We start from the raw sequence: 14,363 nt of genomic DNA, 5'->3' as shown, positions 1-14,363 counted from the left end.
CACATAAAATGCTTAAAGAGCATTGATACAATGAGAGGGGAATCACCCCTATTTATACACATGAGAGAGGAAGAAATGGGCCTTAAAGAGGCTCAAATCATGGTTGTCAGTCGAGGAAGCGATACGGGAAGCGAGAAGCGAGGGACTTTCAAAATTTTAGTAAGTGGGAAGCGTGGGATGACTTAAATGTGAATCAGGAATCGTCTTGGAAGCGACCTAGAAAGCAAACCGGAAGCGACCTAGGAAGCGAGGGAGAAGCGAAAAAAGAGAAAAAAATAAAAATAAAAATAAAAATAAAAATAAAAATACAAAAAAAGGGGAAAACGTGCTTCCCATAAATGGGAAGTGTGTTTCCTATAAATGGGAAGCACGCTTCCCAACACTTTTCGGAAGCACAACGTTTCGCGCTTTCGAAACGCTCTTCGGGAAAGTGCGCTTCCCCGCTAGGCTAGGCGCTTCCGGCAACTCTGGCTCAAATAGAGTCATTGGAGCTAGTCCAAGGGCTCTATTTATAGCCATTGGACTATCTCCAACAGCTCTTAAACTAGTCAACAACAAAGTGTTGACTAGTTTGAGTCTAGTTCAAAATGAACTAGAAAAACTAAAAGAGAAAAAAAATAAAGAATATACATATATACACTTTTTAACAGCATGTCCCGACACTCAATGATTAGCAGACAACAAGATCGTTTTAAAATCATAAAACAGGATACAAAAGGATGTCAAGAGGTCATATTAAAACATAAAAACAAAAAGTGAAAGAAAAACAACCAAAGCCAAAAAGTAATTGAAATGAGTTTAATTTTAGTTCAGTGGGCCTCTAAATTATGAGTTTGGATCTAAATAGAGATAGGCCTAGATTTTAGTGGATATTATGTCGTACTTAAACAGTTACACGTATGAAGTAGCCAAAAGTTATTAAATTATATTTGATTATTTCTACTTGAAAACAAATAACAGTTGTAACTAATGTATAATTCAAATACTGGTAAGTTTCCAATGTATAGTCAATAAATAGATGATATATGATACTGGCGATAAACAATAAGTTGCCTTAACAGTTTTAGAACCAGTAGGCAATATCAAGGCAGGTGAAGATATCCAATACCACCATACAAAATGAAGACAAGGAGTTACCCAGTCACAAAATAAACTAATAAAACAACAGAGAATTCAAAAGCATCAACTCCTTGCTCATATTTTACATGTGTAAAGCTAACTTCCACGACTCAAAATACCATACAAACAACAAAGGGGGAGACAATCCATCTATTGTTTTTGAAAGCAAATTGATTCTATTATTTTATGTCATACATAGAGAAGACAAAAAAAAAGCACTACCTCACGTCTATCAGCAGAGGCCCTTTCTGTGATCTCATTCAAACGATTATCACATCTGCTTTTGTATAAGACCTGTTTCAGAAAAAAAAATGTGGAAATAAAAGTTATTAGATAATAGAACTGCATTGTACATGGCATTTAGAAAAACAAGGAAATATTGTAGAACATCTCAGATACGGACTGTTTTGTAAATTTCATGTCAGTAAAAACAACAAATGTAAACAGATGAATGAAAGTTGACCTCTCATACAGAAGGCAAAGACAGAGAATGAGAGAAAAAGTCATATTTTCGCTTTATACTTCTGCACAAGGTACTAAACTGTTGATCCATACACCAAAATGGGTAAGGGAAATTCATAATCCAAGATGCACAAACTGCAGATACCTAGCCAAATCAAAACATATGACCATATCAAGGTCTAAAATGTATAAAAAAAAACTGCAGCAGTTGTTCTTAACCATAGGAGCAATTTTAGTAACCATGAAAAACTGATAGCGAACTAAAGGCTGGCACAGATATAGGCGATATTTTGAAATATATCATCAAAATATAAAAAGATGATTAAAAAAGTAAATATCATAATATTTTGAAAATGTAAGAAACACAAATTATAACAATAATATGATTATATTTTCATATATTTTCAAATGTTTGCCATTTTATTTTGAAAAATTATTGGCTCTCCCACACAAGTAAAAAGATCCAAGAATACGAAAAGTTCAGAACAGGTAAGATAAGCCAAAGAAAACAAAAAGATGAGTAGGAGATAGAAAATTAGCATACACGACCTTTTTTTATTTTCTTTTTCTTTTCTTCTCATTGTGCATGTTGTAGGCAAGATATGGTGGATGGTGGGAAAATTAAAATTGTATGGCCAGAAAATATATCAGATTGTAGCACAATTGAAATGTCACCATGTTGATTAAAAAAATAAGAAACAGCAATTCTGTTTGTTTAAGAAATTGTTGCTGTTGCAGCATAGCTGATGGTTGTTGCAGTTGACACCAGGCATGCACAGCGACTGTAATCGTGTAAAAATGGTGGCATATTTGTGGCGCTTGTCTCATTTCCTTATGTGAATATGATGCTAATGTATGGCAACTAAAAGTGCTACTTGATTCAGTGATTTTCTTTAACATATCTAGAAACAAGGAGAGAATGGCATATACATCTTTTGTCAGAAAAAAGTTGGAAGAAAATGCATATGGGAAAAGCAAGAAATGAATTTAAAGATTCTAAACAAAAGAAGATGGGTAAATGTCTAAATCAAACCACTGGTTAGAAGCATAACTTCTACAAACCAAAAACTTCATGTTGAAGACATAGTAACGAATCTCGGCGATATATTGAACATGAAAATACACAATATTTTCATCATACAAAACATTAACGATTAAAACACATGTTCAAATCTCCTAAATTGAATATCTTGCGATTTTTTCAAATTGCTTTCAAAAACACAGTAGAAATGCATGGTTATTTCAGTGCATCTCCGTTTTTGTTCTCAAAGGCCAGGATTCAATGTTGCCTGTTGCCTGCACAATGTGTTCTGGGACATGGGGAAGTGCCCTCCTTTTATAACCCAGGAGAGGGCCCTCCCCCTGCCAGTCCCTTCAATATGGGACTATTCTATAGTCCCATGAAATGCAAAATATTACCCCATTATATATAACATCAAAATCTCCTATATACACTTCTATGAAATGCTATGTATATGCACAATGTTGTTTATGGACTGCATATGCAATCACACTCCCCTTGTCTCATCAAACTTAGCCCAGCCCAAGCCTCTCCCTTCTCAATATATTTGTATTTTTTCTTTCAGTTTGCCGAGAATTTGCCATAAATTTTTCCATGAAAAACTCAATTTTTAAAAATATTCAGAGATATTTCTTTGCCAAGAATATCCCGAGAACAAGATCTTATGACTATGGTTGAAGATGCCAAGCAGGAAGGTGATTATATCTGTAGGTGGACTAAGCAACTAAGAGTCAGACTGAACATTAAATAGTCAGATTGAAGAATATTCCTGGTGCAACATCACCAAATATCATAAGTGTTTAGAAGAAAGAAAGGAGTTTAAAGAAGCAACTTGTTATCTCTCAGAAGCTTTAATCAACATTCTATTTAATTAATATGCTATGTCACATGGGTGCGGGTGCGGGTGCGGCACTTTCAAAAAACTTGGGTGCGGGGGTGCGGCAAATATATATATATATATATATATATATATATATATATATATATATATATATATATATATATATATATATATATATATATATATATATATATGCGGGTGCGGCACTTTCAAAAAACTTGGGTGCGGCAAATAAATAAATAAATAAATAAATAAATCTATATATATATATATATAAAGTCCAAAAGTTGGACATAAATGACCCTAGGTGCATTGACCGCACCCAGGGTCAGGTTGACCGCACCGGGTGCGGCACCCAGTTGGCCGAGTCCCTGTCACATAGTTAATATGTGTATTCTTCATACTAGGTCTGCTATGATCAACATATAGTTTCACATTAAACTGCTTCAAACGAAGACAAAACTTTAAATGTGCTATTCTACATTATATTAGATTGACACATTTATTGGAAACTCCTGTAAAAAATGATGTCACATGAATAGTAAAAAAGCAAAAGAGAACATTTGCCATCTTTGAGGGATATATTCTGAGCACAACTTCAGCCACCATCAGAAAATTTAGAGTTCGAAGTTTAAAAATCTTTTGGAATAATAACTGAACGAAGATTTAATGAGTCCAAATCCAGTGCTAGAAAAGAAAAACTGAATGAAGATTTAATGAGAAAAACATATTGCATCTAATGTGCACACTTTGATAACATAAGAATAAATAAAGCATTAGCATAAAGAAACAACTGACCAGCTCTTGCATTTTGGTCCGGTAAAACTCTATCTTCTCTTTAGAATCAAGTATCTCCGTCTCCAACCCCTCAACCTAATAGTTCAAAAAACTTGTTCAGCTAAACTGTGTGCATGTAGAAACTGAATAAGTTAAAAAAAATGAAAAAGATAGAGAAAATAGAACCTTGTATACAAAAGACTAATATAGCATCTCAACATTGTAAATTTTAACCCCTCAATATCATCCCAGCCCAGTCACAACCAGAAATTTCTTATATTTTTAGGATCAAATTATCAGATAAAAAATATGCTTCAGGTTCCATGTAACAAACAAGAGAAAGTGCCTAGATTATAAATGAAATTTAGATAATTTAATCTTCTAAAAAGCCAAAATAGCTTTATCTAATTTATCCGCTCCACGACGGCATATGATCTATGATCGCAGACAACAATGGAGGATAGCACTTAATATCTAAGAGTCTTTATACAATTCTATAGAAATAAGAAATGGTCCAACATTCAGAGATAGAGATTTGCTTGCTAAAGCATCCGGACCATTCTATGCTTTACGAGGAGCAGGAGGAGGATCCGCCAATGGTTACTCGATTTGGGAAAGCTTACCCGAAAAGATCCAACCCACATTCGACCCATTTGGATCCAAATGGATCTTGAGAGCATTTTGGTAAATTTACTTCAATAATTTTCTGAGAATTTAGATTCCCACATCTTAGAAAACTTCAGTCTTATTTTTTGGTTCCTATTTTCTGAATTTCAGAACCTTAAACAATGTTGTATTATTTTTATTTTTTTATGTTTTTATTTTTTTATTTTTTTTATTTTAGTTTTTTATAGGGGTCGGATCTTACGGATCCAGACAATTCTAGTTCCCATTAGGATCCGTTTTGTGGCACTAGAGGCTGTAAGGGGTATAACGGATAGTTTTTTAATTTATTTCTAGCAACATATCCGGATCGAGATCCATGAGGGTCTCAATGCTAAAAGATCTAATCCGTCCAAAAGGAAGCCCCTCATTGGTGCAAAGAGAGGTAGCCCCTCATTGGTCCAAAATGAGGTGGGTCTCTTCCCCAAGTGAGCCCATTCCCAAAGTGATTCCTATTAGGCCTTGGAGAGGAGGGCTTTCATTGCATTTCCAAATCTCCAAGCCACCTCTCTAAGGACCAAAAGGAGCTGATCTCCCTTCCAAGGTTCCTACAAAAGAACCAGAAAAAACGTGAATGGGGTCTTTTGTCAAACTTGAAAAAAAAAATGAGAAGGAAAAATGGAGAGAGAACGTGAGTTGTGGATCTTTTGCACATCTTTAAAATCCTGGAAAAGGTTTGAAGCTTGAAGAAGGCAAAACATGAACTTGGTGAAGCATTGAACTTGTGAAGCTTGAGGGAAAAAAGCGTGACCTTTTGGAAGGGGTTTGAACCTTGTATGTGGCTGGAACTTGTGAGTTCCGATTTGGTGAGTGAAGGAGTGCTGGACCGATTAGAGGTCCCCTCTGGACGTCCTTCCTTAGCTGTGCTTCCTGCTGAACCGTGTGAAGAACCGAACTTGTGGGTGGCATTTTTTCGAGCTGCTGGACACCAACCTGTTGCTGCGTGCATCGAAGACCTTGAAGTTGCCGCGAAGCCCGTGGGGGAGCTGAACTCATGGCCACACTTCCAGATATTTGTTCCTTGCATTAAAATCCTTTTATCGTTTTGTATGCTGGAATCGTCAGAAGTGTTGAATCCATGTTAACGTGTTGGTCAAAATTATTTTCTGTTATGAATGTGGGAAATGAGATCTGATTGAATAGGGTTTGATATTTTTATGCTGAAATCTTATGAGTGTTGTTGGAGTTTGTTGACTGATTCCAAGGGTCATTAATATATATATATATATATATATATATATATATATATATGTGTGTGTGTGTGTGTGTGTGTGTGTGTGTGCAAGTTCCATTAACTGCAGCATAGTGTAACTTTGTTGTTAACAGCATGCTTGGGCGTTCAATGTTAGGACTGTCATTGTGTTAAAAGGTTTGCTCTATTTAAGTTTCATTTAAGTTTCAAATGAGAACTTTTGTTATTCTAGCTGTGTTACGTTGTGGCATTCTTACACGCAGTTTCTGTCATCAGCTGGGGCGTCACCCATGCCTGGACGCTGAGTTTTGGCTGGCCCTGCTGACCCTGTTCAGCGTCAGACAGTATCTCCTCAAACCCCCGCGAAGATTGGCTCCCAGGCTGAGTTTTACCTCTTTGAAATCGTACCTGAACCGTGTCGTTCCCAGTACCAAATCCTGCCATTTTCTGAACTGAAATCATTAAAATTTTCTGTCAACTGAAATTGCTATACCATCGTTGCCTTAGGTATTTTCTATACATACATATATATATATATATATACATAGTCTTAGTAGGGTTTAGCATAGTTAGTGTTTTATTTATTTTCGAAAAACAACAAAATCGTTTTCAAAATTTATTTTCTCGTTAGGTTTAATCGCTTCCGCATCATACACTTGGCATGTAGGCGCATTCCCGAGACCGACCTCCCGCAGTCGGGTCGTGTATCCATCAGCATCTGAACCCATCTGTGCACATCCATAACTTCCCTTTTGTTAATTTGCTGAAAGCTAGTATCAAGTTCAGCAAGATTATATCAATCCTCTTCGGAAGAGATTAAAGTCAATGCACCTAAGGGAGAGGCCAGACACATATTTAGTCTTGTGCAACTCTTCCCAAAGAAGACTTATCCAGATCCATACATGAATGTGGGAATGAAGACTGAGTCAATGAATAGGACACACTTTTTGACATAAACGAAACATCCAAATTTGCTCAACCATGTTCTACCTTAACCCAGTATTTCTGGCTCCTGACATAAACGTGAAGTCAAGCTTGCAATCCTCCAAGAAACTTGTAAAACAGACATCTTATATAGTTGAAAAAGGCCCTAATATTTCAAGCCACCATCTTTAATAATAAAATGTTAAGACTGTGATCCATCTGTCAATCCATGGCCTCTAAAGGAGTTCAAAGTTGAGGAAATGAAATCAAGTACTGAACATTCCTTTGATCCACGATTTCAGTTTCTAACATATACATGAAGTAAAGCTTTATGCCGGCAGGAACCTTGCAAAATATTCCATTTACTAAGAAACTGTGAGCCTGCCTAGCAAGAGCTATGGGTTCCAGAGGAGATCAGAGCCTGGGCATGAAAATCAAAGTACCACATGAGATTCCCAGAAATTCTGCAGCAAGACTTATCCAAGCTAGAGAACCAGCAACTTTTTCTCTAATTCTTCAACCAAATTCTTGAAGGATTTCATACAGCTTATCCGAAAAACACTTGGCATTTCAAATTAAGAAAGGGAGGGCACAGACATGTCAAGACTCAGGAACTAAGAAAAAAGTTCATGAAAGGGAGGGTGACCAAAAGGGTGGGGCAATTGGAAACTTGGAATGCAGCGGAAGTGTGAAGGAAGGTTGGGACCTGGGAGGCAATTTCAAATGTATCAAGGGAGTAAGAGGATGGGTCAAAGAGGAAAAATTCACATACAAAATCCATTAATACAGCTCTGGTCTAGTCTATGGTGAGTTAACAAGTGGTAGATGAGAGTGATCAGAGAGTAGCAACTTCTACGTCAAAAGGGGTATGAGGGCAGTGGATTCAAGAGATTAGAAATGTAGTGACACAGAAGCCAAATGTACAATGCTGATTAGGAACAGGTAAAAATGGTCCAAAACTGAAGTGACAGCTCCTCGACCATGGGCAAAATTCTAGAAGAACAGGAAAGGATAACTGCAACCATCTGTCAGAGAAGGCTTACATGATGAAAACACAGAAGCCTATGTGCAGTCAACTCCATGTTTTGAAGTGATAAGATGCCTCGGCTCAATGTTCCAAGGATTCCCAACCACTTTCAGAGCATTTGTTGTGGATATTGTTTGTGTTTGGAAATGTATCCTTCAGGAGCTGCTGTATGACTCTGAATTATCAACAAACTGAATGTACAAGACTATGGGAAGCAAAAATTGGAGCTACAATTAATTCTTCACTTCAATTAGTGTTTCTGTAAATAATATTCAACAGCGACTTCAGAGGCAACTCTGATTTTGATTTTTTGAGGCATGATATCACTTGGGCAACATGGACCTTGCACATTTGCTCCTGTTATGGTTTGACTCTTGCTGTCGTCCATCATGAGGTGCTACCATCTATATATAGCACTTAAGAGGGACTGTTCATGAAGACTAGCTATGCCGGAGGTTTTGGAATGGATATCAATAAAAGCTATGCGAATATTTTTTTGGTTCAAGAACTCTTCATTCCCATCTCAATTCACCTCCAACTTTGTAGCATTGTTGGCATCAGAAGTTATCTCAATTCTTACAGGTTTATGTCTCTCGGTTCATGCTGTCAGGACAAGTTCTTCACACTGTTCACAGGAGAAAATCCAAAGCTGGGGATGTTTTAATCCCTACAATACAGTGGCTACGTGATCATATTAGGATCTCTGATAGACTTGTACACTGGCCCTCAACTGTTATTGGCAAGGAACTGCTCTTAATAAGTTGAAGCCCTGTTATGCTCCTTTTATCTAGCAGAAATCCCTCTTATCTTTCTCTCCACAAACATTTTGTCTAATCAATGAAGACCTGTTTCCTCCACCAACCTTTTCATCTCAGTCTTGATTAATCATAAAGCAGATGAATTTCCTCATCACCAATATGAATGGTCGGTTCAACAGGCATCTTTATCTCATTTTCTTCAGTTACCATAGCAGCAGGGAGGGAAGCAAAAAAACATAATTCAATGGCTGTTGACAATATAACCAAGACAAATTTACTAAAAAGTAGACTTGGAAAGAACCATTCATCAATCCTAACAAAGCTCAAAACAAAGGATCAAAACATAGCAATGGTGCCTAGCAGAAATAGATCAAAAGAACATGAAACTAAAATAATCAAAAGGCAACCAAGACCTTCTTCTCAGATTCCGTTGCTTCCTGGAATTTGGAGTTGAATACATTTTTTTCCTCCAAATTGAGTTGGTTGACAAGGTGTTTGTCTGACACTGGAACCCTAGATTTTTGTTGTAGAGATTGAGCTGCACGAGCACCATCATTTGGAGGCACGTAACATTCTCCTGTTGCTTTTAATCCAGTTTCCAAAGCAGCTGAATGTGCTGCTGAAGGCATTTGCTGAGGGAAACCTATATAACAGAATTCATCTTTAAATTCAGCTAACAGGATCATAAACAAAGATAATCAAACCAAAAAGAGCTTAAATATAAAGGAAAAATAGGAAGAGAAAAAAAGAATATTCAAAGATGGAGACAGTAATCCACGAGAAAAGCATTTTCATGAACCATCAAGCACAAAGTTACCATGTGCTGGCCGCCAGGTTGTGCCACCAAAAACACCGGCATGTTGACTGACAGCAGGCAACAGTGCTTCATCAAACTTTATACTGCTTGGAAGTACTGCCGGAAGAGGGCGACCTTCTCTGTAACGTTCCATCAAATACAATGCTGTACAAAACTCTTTCAGTGAAAGCATGCTGTCATTGTCCTGATCAGATAGGTCCCAGACCTGCTTCAAAACCTCTGTGAGAACATGAAACAAGCACAGAATAAGAATGATCAAAGCAGATGTTAATATATCTATGCTTAAAACAAAAATTTATGCCTGAAAAAAGTGAGGAAAATATTAAAAATGCACAGATCAAAACAAGGGGACAGTAAACTCGTCTCTTTGCTAAAAGAAAATAAAAAACTTGCAAGAAACTCTCAAGTGCCATATCAAAATGTCATGCAAGACAGAATGTTTAAGCACATAAAACCATGAACTATAGGCAACTTGCCATAAATAAGTGTAGAAAGATCACGTATGGTCTTATCATGGCACTCCACTGCCTTACTTTTCTACATGAAGTTCATTAAGTGTAGAAAAATTATGTATAGTCTTATGATGGCACTACATGAAGCTTATTATTATAATAGCAAATCTTCCACCAAGCATTTATAGACTAAAGGTGCATCCCACAGAAAGCGGGCCATTTCACAAAAAAACACCCTTTCGAAGGGCCCCACATTTTCCTGTTACAACGTGGATGCAACTTTCTTCAAAGAAACTGAGGGCCAGACTTGATTTTCATGGAAGGAGACGTTACAGGGTTCCATGTGGAGCCTGCTTTCCTGTCATGCAGATGTGCCATAGAGGGAAAGAAAAAAATAACATTTATGACAGCAGTACTTACCTCTGGGCAACCTCCAACTGAGGAACAGATTCCGTGCTTGATCACCAGTGATTTTCCCATCACGGTCAGTGTCTACTTCAACAAAGATGGCATTGTACCTTAGAATGTCAGACTGGGTTATTCTCGGCCAAGGAGGCTGCATCTGACTGGCTGCAGAACCAGCAAGTCCAACTGAAACTCCAGATCCAGTTAATGCTGGAGTAGCATGTGGCATATTGAATTGGTTCTGCTTAACCAATGATGAAGCTCGCTGGAGCTGGCCACCAGCAGTTGTCTTTGCCAAAGAGCTCTGGATCATGTCAAGCCCCTGCTTGGACGACGATTGACTCCCAGAAGAAGTAACCGGAACAATGGCTGATGAGATTGAAATGTTGGTCGCAGAAAATGTAGGCAATGGAACAATTTCTTGCTTAAGTTGGGATGGAGCAGCAGAAAATGCATCCCCTCCAAACATTGAATCTAAAGAGAAACCATTCCCAGATACAATGCCTTTAGAATCCTTATTTGTTGGCTGTAGTGCAGATAATGTTGTATCTAGATATGGTTTTGTAGGGCCTGATGGTGTTACTGTAGATGAGCCTTGTGCAATTGAATCCATAGATGCACCGGAAGCTACAGTCCCACTATTAAGAACCTGTGCACCAACCCCCATGGATGAACTGCCCATCCTAGCACCAAGCCAATCAACTGATAAGTTTGAGTTTGGAAGGCGTGGCCCTGTCACACTACCTAGAGGTGCTCCTTGATTAATTCCTTGCATTGGAACTGGAGAAACTTGTGCAGGCGGAGGCCTCACAAATTGATTATCAAGAGATTGTCCAAATTGTTGGTTCAGAACAACACTTTGTTGTTGTGGCCCTCGGAAGCCAGGATTTTGAGAAACAGGTTGTGCTCCAGAACTTATATGAGGCACAGGTGGTGTGACAGCATTCATCTGGAGAGCATGCGGTGCACCAGCATTCATCTGCGGTGCAGGTGGTGCAACAGTACTCATCTGAGGAGTGGCTGCAGGCACAGGATTTATCTGTGGAGCAGGAATTTTAGCTGCAGCTGGACCAAACAAAGCAGCCTTAATTATGTCTGGAGTTAATTCTCGACCACTTTGTGCCACTGTCACTAGCCTCAAAGCATTATAGAACTCCGCACGACCAAGGAAGCCAGTCCGGTTCTGATCCGCATGCATCCATATCTGCAGAGCACCAGTAAATACAGCAAGTAGAATGTCAGCAAGATGGTACAGTAGAGTTTCGTGATATGAGCATCAAATTTGAAACAAGTATAATTGGAAACAAAAATTATGCCTATTCATAAGCAAGCAGACAGCAATAAAACAATAAGTATGAAATGATTTATCCATTTGGGATCAAACCAAAATGCAAATGAAGGGACAGGATTTGGGCTGGATCGGTCTTCTACAATTGGTTCTTTTTGGCATCTGTGATTTCTTTTCTGAGTTTGAGTGTTTTGTTACTAAATTTCCTCGCTATTTCTTTTTTGTCAGTTATGGTTGCTGTCTGGGAAACCATTCATTTTTCTTACCCTTTAAGAAAAGTTTCAATAATATGTGAATGTCTGTGTGAAGTTGGTCTAATTAACAAAAAAAAACAGCTTATTCTTCAGTTGTAAGTGAGAAAACAAACAGAATTTACAGTGACCACTGAAGAAGAAGCCAGATATTGTTAGACCAAGGTTTCCCAATTCAGAACTTAGTGACTCTACTCAACCAGTCGACAAAACAAAAATTTGGATCACCCATTACATGACATTCAAAAAGAAAATTATCATTATATATACAAAGAAAACATTTTTTAACATAAAAACATGTAAATGATGTAAGTTGCATGTGTCTGAGTTTGATACAGGCAGGCAAAGTAGCACCAAGTCATCAGACTGATCAGTCCCAGGTTGTTGGCAACTTGAATCATTACAAAATGTGAGCGGACCAACCTCAAGGCAGCGCATCATAACATTCAATAACAGAATTTCTCAACAGTTTCTAAGAAGTGTTATTAGAACTGAAATAGGGAATTAAAATTATTAAACAATAAGAATTCTTAGGTGGATTTTTTCTCAAGTAAAAGCTAACACGAAGAGGAATTGTTGTTGACAACAATGAGTGTCAATAGCCAACAGGAATCCACCAAGCAGAGACTGACAGTGAAAAAATTTAAATTTCCGCTCTGTGACCCTGAGATACCTCTGAACCAACATTTCTGAAAAATTGCAGGAAGCCAGACCAAGGATGGCCAACTAGAAATTCAATAACACTCACAATTTGATAAAATAAAAAAAAAGACAAAGGAAAAAGAAATGAAAATGAGAACAAAAAATAAATAAGTTCAATTTAAGAATCATAGGGAGGTTGACTCAACAAATCAGCACATAAGCTCAAGCAGGCTATCTAATTGTCAATGAATCGCATTGAGTCTTCAATTTGACAAAAAAATCATGTGTAGTTTTCCTACCAAACCCATATGAGGGACACTAAACCAACAGAAGCCCGGGACCACAGGTCACAGTTGTTCAAGATCCAGGTCAAGCCACTCATATAGTCCATCAAGAACCTTAAAGTGGTAATTATTATCTCAAGATCCGCAAGATTCACACATCATCTCATCACAGTATCTCCAATGCTCGCAAGTCATTGGCGAAGCTGATCTGAATTATAGCCTATCGGATGCTTTAACAGTGCCATGAGCTAATGTTGGCAATGTTATGAATTAAAATATTTCAGATTGAACATCAAACCCCATTATGAAAAAAATTAGCTTGGCAACCATAAACACCACAATACCACTTTCCCCCACAGAATTCTGCCCATGAAAAACGAAAACTAGAGATACTCACAAACTCAAATTAAAAAGGAAACCAAATATTCATCAAACTAATGCAGCAAGTCTAATAGTAACCCAACTTCTACACCAAAAAGAACAAAAAAAGGAAAATCCAATCTAATTTACCCAGAAAAGTAACATTCAAACCACAAGCTATACCCATGATCCCGAACACAAACAAAAGAGAGAATAACTCAACAACTAAGGGGAAAATCCACCGTCCTTTCCAAAAACCCACCTGCGCAAGGACTTGTTTCGGCAGATTTGATCCCTGAAAAAACGCAACTGCCTCGTTCCCGCTGATCCTCCCATCCTGGTCTAAATCCGCCCGCCGGAAGTACGCGTTGAACACCTCCATGTTCGGCCCCTGGTCTCGCCTAGCCATGGGAACCCAAAATCAAAGACTACTCAGATCAAACGACGAAACAGACCCTTAAAAACCTCCCCTAAGTCGAAATTTAAGGAAAGCCAAATCCCGGAGACCCGATTCATAATGGAATTAAGGTGCCCAATCAGAGAAGAAGAAAAAAATAGGATTTCTGGTGCCTTAGGGTTTCAAAAATCCGAGCGAAAACGGAACCGCCGAAAACGAGAAATTGGGGACGAAATGAAAGACGAAGAAGAAGAAAGAATTGCAGAGAAGGGGGCATTTCGGGAACTAGTGGGAAATTGGAAAATCGGGATTTGGAGGAAATGCGAAGAGCTGTTCCGGAACCACCGGTTCGGGGTGATGGCAGGCGCAAAATGAAGCTTGTTTTATAGTTGATCGAATACCCATAATACCCCTTTCCTTTTGCAAAATTGTCCAGCGAAATGTCTCGGCCATAGTGACAAAATTTTAAAAGTTAAAGCAGCAAAATAACGGCAGCTAGTCACCCGAGAGAAATTGAAACTTTTTGTTTTTTTTCTCGGGTTTTATTGAAAAAATATAGGCGCAAGCATACATTAATTACAAAATTAGCAAACATGCCAAATAATGGAAAAGAAAAATATGCAAAAAAGGAAACTCAACATATTAGCCGATATAAACAAAAATATCATAATCAATTTACAATA

General features: G+C 37.9%; 1 protein-coding gene across 1 annotated transcript in view; it reads right to left on the bottom strand.

The window, feature by feature from the left end:
• The window catches only part of LOC149842492 (uncharacterized), a 54,941-nt gene extending 40,904 nt beyond the window's left edge, over positions 1 to 14,037 (bottom strand). Inside the window, exons 1-6 of the mRNA XM_089999223.1 lie at positions 13,546 to 14,037; positions 10,474 to 11,662; positions 9,602 to 9,820; positions 9,198 to 9,427; positions 4,242 to 4,316; positions 1,342 to 1,413 (exon numbers count right to left, since the gene is read on the bottom strand). Coding sequence (XP_089855349.1) covers positions 1,342 to 1,413; positions 4,242 to 4,316; positions 9,198 to 9,427; positions 9,602 to 9,820; positions 10,474 to 11,662; positions 13,546 to 13,692 — 1,932 coding nt within the window. The 5' untranslated portion in view covers positions 13,693 to 14,037. The remainder of the gene's footprint in view (positions 1 to 1,341; positions 1,414 to 4,241; positions 4,317 to 9,197; positions 9,428 to 9,601; positions 9,821 to 10,473; positions 11,663 to 13,545) is intronic.
• Between the last annotated feature and the right edge of the window lie 326 nt (positions 14,038 to 14,363).

The sequence above is a fragment of the Nuphar pumila genome, chromosome 3, assembly GCF_984573655.1.
Source record: "Nuphar pumila chromosome 3, dmNupPumi1.hap1.1, whole genome shotgun sequence".
Lineage (NCBI taxonomy): Eukaryota > Viridiplantae > Streptophyta > Magnoliopsida > Nymphaeales > Nymphaeaceae > Nuphar > Nuphar pumila.
The sequence above is the reverse complement of the archived record's forward strand: the minus strand, read 5'-3'. Positions and strand labels throughout refer to the sequence as shown.